The sequence below is a fragment of the Nothoprocta perdicaria genome, unplaced genomic scaffold (genome assembly GCF_003342845.1).
Source record: "Nothoprocta perdicaria isolate Ctin4 unplaced genomic scaffold, notPer1 scaffold_251, whole genome shotgun sequence".
NCBI lineage: Eukaryota > Metazoa > Chordata > Aves > Tinamiformes > Tinamidae > Nothoprocta > Nothoprocta perdicaria.
This window is the reverse complement of record NW_020455479.1, coordinates 745,271-748,574: the sequence shown is the minus strand read 5'-3', so window position 1 is coordinate 748,574 and position 3,304 is coordinate 745,271. Positions and strand designations below refer to the sequence as shown.

General features: G+C 74.4%; 2 protein-coding genes across 2 annotated transcripts in view; one reads left to right on the top strand and one right to left on the bottom strand.

Moving 5' to 3' along the window:
- LOC112948035 (ubiquitin-conjugating enzyme E2 L3-like) overlaps nt 1-755 on the top strand; it is a 1,963-nt gene extending 1,208 nt beyond the window's left edge. The window contains exons 3-4 of the mRNA XM_026040237.1: nt 347-534; nt 604-755. Of these exons, the coding sequence (XP_025896022.1) occupies nt 347-534; nt 604-755 (340 nt within the window). The remainder of the gene's footprint in view (nt 1-346; nt 535-603) is intronic.
- SMTNL1 (smoothelin like 1) overlaps nt 724-3,304 on the bottom strand; it is a 3,947-nt gene continuing 1,366 nt past the window's right edge. The window contains exons 3-8 of the mRNA XM_026040236.1: nt 2,932-3,058; nt 2,650-2,683; nt 2,335-2,409; nt 1,496-1,589; nt 1,025-1,176; nt 724-950 (exon numbers count right to left, since the gene is read on the bottom strand). Coding sequence (XP_025896021.1) covers nt 806-950; nt 1,025-1,176; nt 1,496-1,589; nt 2,335-2,409; nt 2,650-2,683; nt 2,932-3,058 — 627 coding nt within the window. The 3' untranslated portion in view covers nt 724-805. The remainder of the gene's footprint in view (nt 951-1,024; nt 1,177-1,495; nt 1,590-2,334; nt 2,410-2,649; nt 2,684-2,931; nt 3,059-3,304) is intronic.

Here is a 3,304-nt window from a genome sequence, read left to right as displayed (position 1 = left end):
GGGTTCTCTCAGGGGGGCGATGGGGTGTCACTGGGGGGCTCATCCAGGGTTTAACGGGGTGTCACTGGGGGGCTCATTCATGGGGGTAATGGGGTGTCTGTCACCGGGGGCCTCATTTGGGGATAATGGGGTTCCCCTGGGGGTCTCATCCAGGGGGGTGTCACTGGGGGTCTCATTTGTTGGGGTTAATGGGGTGTCCCTGGGGTCTCTTGGAGGGTAACGGGGTGTCCCTGGGGCCTCTCGGGTGTCCCCAGGGTGTGGGTGGGGGGGCTCCCCCGTGCGCGGCTCCCTGTGGGTGCCAGGCTGGGTGCCCGGGGGGCGCCGGGCTGAGGCGCCCGCGGGCGCAGGAGCAGCCGCCCTACAGCGCGGGCGCCTTCCGCTTCGAGCTGCGCTTCTCGCCGCGGCACCCGCTGGCGCCGCCGCGCGTCACCCTGCGCACGCCCATCCGCCACCCGGCCGTGGGCGCCGACGGGCGCGTGTGCCAGCCCCTGACGTCGCCCGAGCGCTGGGCGCCCCACGTCACCGCCCTGCAGGGTGCGTGTGGGGCGGGAGGGGGTCCCCACACGCCCGCCCGCCCCACACTGACCCCGCGTCTCCCCGCAGTGCTCGAGGAGCTGCTGCTGCTGCTGGAGACGCCCGGCGCGGCCGGCGCGCTGCGGCCGGAGCTGGCGCGCGAGCTGGCGGCCGAGCCGCGGCGCTTCGGGCAGCGCGCCGAGGAGCACGCGCGGCGCCACGCCGAGCGCCGCCCCCAGTAAAGCCCCACGAGTGCCAGAGTCAGGGCCGCGCTTTACTTGTGGGGCCGGGCTCAGCGCGGCTTGGTGCGCACGAGCCCCTTGGCCACGAGGCTGCGGTAGAGCTCCTGCACGTACGTGTAGACGCACTTGGCGTCGGGCACGCGCAGGCGCAGCAGGTCGTCCACGTCGAGCAGCGGGGCGCAGCCGGCGCGCTCCCTGCGGCGGGGGCACGCGTGGGGCGGGCGCCGGGGGGCTATGGGGCGGGCGCGGCGGGGCGGGCGGGCACTCACTCGGCGGTGGCGAAGGCCAGCGCCAGGTTGTGGCGGCGCTCGCGCGGCGCCAGCGCGCCGTACTCGAAGGCGTCGGGGAAGAAGCTGTGCACGAGCGCGCAGAAGGCCAGCCCCGACGCCCAGCTCGACGAGAAGTTCTGGATGTCCACGTGCTGCGGGGGGGGACGCGTGTCGGGGACGGGGCCCCCGCCGTGCCCCACGGCCCCACGTGTCACCTCCCCCGGGTGTGACATCCCCCCGGGTGTCACGTCCCCCGGGTGTCACGCCGTGCCGTGTGTCGCATTCCCGCCGTTCACATCACCCCGTGTCTCACCCGCCCCGTGTCCCGTCCCCGCGTGCCGGGTGCCCCGCGTGTCCCATCCCTGCGTGTCGCATCCTCGCGTCCTGTATCCCGTTCCCGCATGTCCCGTCGCCACGCGTGCCGTCCCCGCGCATCGCGTCCCACCCCGCGCGCCCCGGCGCGGCGCGCACCTCGTAGCGGCGGGTCCGGGCGCGGCACCACTCCAGCAGCAGGGCCTTGGCGGAGGCGGCGCGGCCCACGCGCGGCCCCGGCCCCTGCGCCGCCCTGCGCCCCGAACCGCTGGGGCCGCCCCACGGCGCCGCCCGGCCCCACACAGCCCCGCCCCACTGCCTCCCCATTGGCTCCCTGTTGGCCCCCGCTGCCTCCCCATTGGCCCACGGCATCCCCATTGTCTCCCCATTGGCTCCCAGGTCCCCAGCAGCTCCCCATTGGCCCATGAGTCCCTCTCCGCCTCCCCATTGGCCCACAGGTCCCCCACTTCCTCCCCATTGGCCCACAGGTCCCCCACTGTCTCCCCATTGGCTCCAGGTCCCCAGCAGCTCCCCATTGGCCCATGAGTCCCTCTCCGCCTCCCCATTGGCCCACAGGTCCCCCACTTCCTCCCCATTGGCCCACAGGTCCCCCACTGTCTCCCCATTGGCTCCAGGTCCCCAGCAGCTCCCCATTGGCTCCTGTTTCCCTCCCCCGGGGCTCCCCATTGGCCAGTCACTCCTGCCACATCCTCCCATTGGCTCATTTCCCGCCACCCTGTGGGCTCCCCATTGGCCCCTGCTCCCCCAGCGTCTCCCCATTGGTCCTGGGAGCCCCCCAGCACCTCCCCATTGGTCCTTGGTTCCCCCCACGCAGCTCCCCATTGGCTCCCCCCACAGCGATTCCCCATTGGCCAACTGCTGCCCCCAGGCAACTCCCCATTGGCCCAGCGCTCCCTGCCCATGCATCTCAGGCCCCTCATTGGCCGGCAGCCCCCGCGGCGGCTCCCCATTGGCTGTCGCGCCCCGGCCCCACTCACCCTCCGAACATCTCCAAGATGGCGCTGCGCCCCCTGGCCGGGCCGCGTGCGGGCGCCCGCCCCACGGCCGCCCTGCTGTGGGCACAGAGCCGCCGTGGGGCGGGGGCAGCCGTGGGGCAGCAGCCATAGGATATGGGGCAGGGGGCACAGACGTGGGGTGCCGGCCATGGGGCACAGGCCGTTTGGTGGCACCCAGGGGGACGAGGGCAGGCGGGTGGCAGCCATGGGGTGGCAGCTGTGGGGCTAGGGCTCGGGGGAGGCCGTGGGGCAGGGGCTGGGGCCGCGGGGTGCCCGTGGGGCCGGGCCAGCACTCACCTCTGGCTGCCCCCCGAGCGCGCGGCGCTGCCGCCTGTGGGGAGAGCAGAGGCGTCAGGGCCGCCGTGGGGCACCCGCGGGTGGGGGGCACCCCAACCCACAGCGTGGGGCACCCGCAGGGGGTCCCCGAGGGCATGGGGCAGCTATAGGGGACCTGGGGGAGCAACAGGGGCCCCCAAGGGGACGGGGCAGCTATGGGGGGTGCCAGGAGGATCGTGTGGGGCGCCGGGGGTCCCTGGCGCGGGGCACCGCGGTGCCCACCCTGCCCCACGCAGCGCTCACGGGTGGGGGCCGCGGGCGCCGTGGGGCTCGTGGGGGTCACGGGAGACGTGGGGCTGGCGGGGGGGAACTCGGGCCACAGCTCGTCCTCGTCGTCCTCGTCCTGCCGCCACGTGGGCACCGGCCGGGCCTGGGGGTGCGGGGCACTGTGACCACCGCCCCACACCGCCCCACACCGCCCCACACCATCCGACACTGCCCCACACTGCCCCACACTGCCCCACACCGCCCCACACTGCCGCACACCACCCCATACTGCCCCACACCACCCCACACCGCCTGACACCGCCCCACACCATCCGACACTGCCGCACACCGCCCCACACCGCCCGACACTGCCCCACACTGCCCAACACTGCCCCACACTGCCCAACAC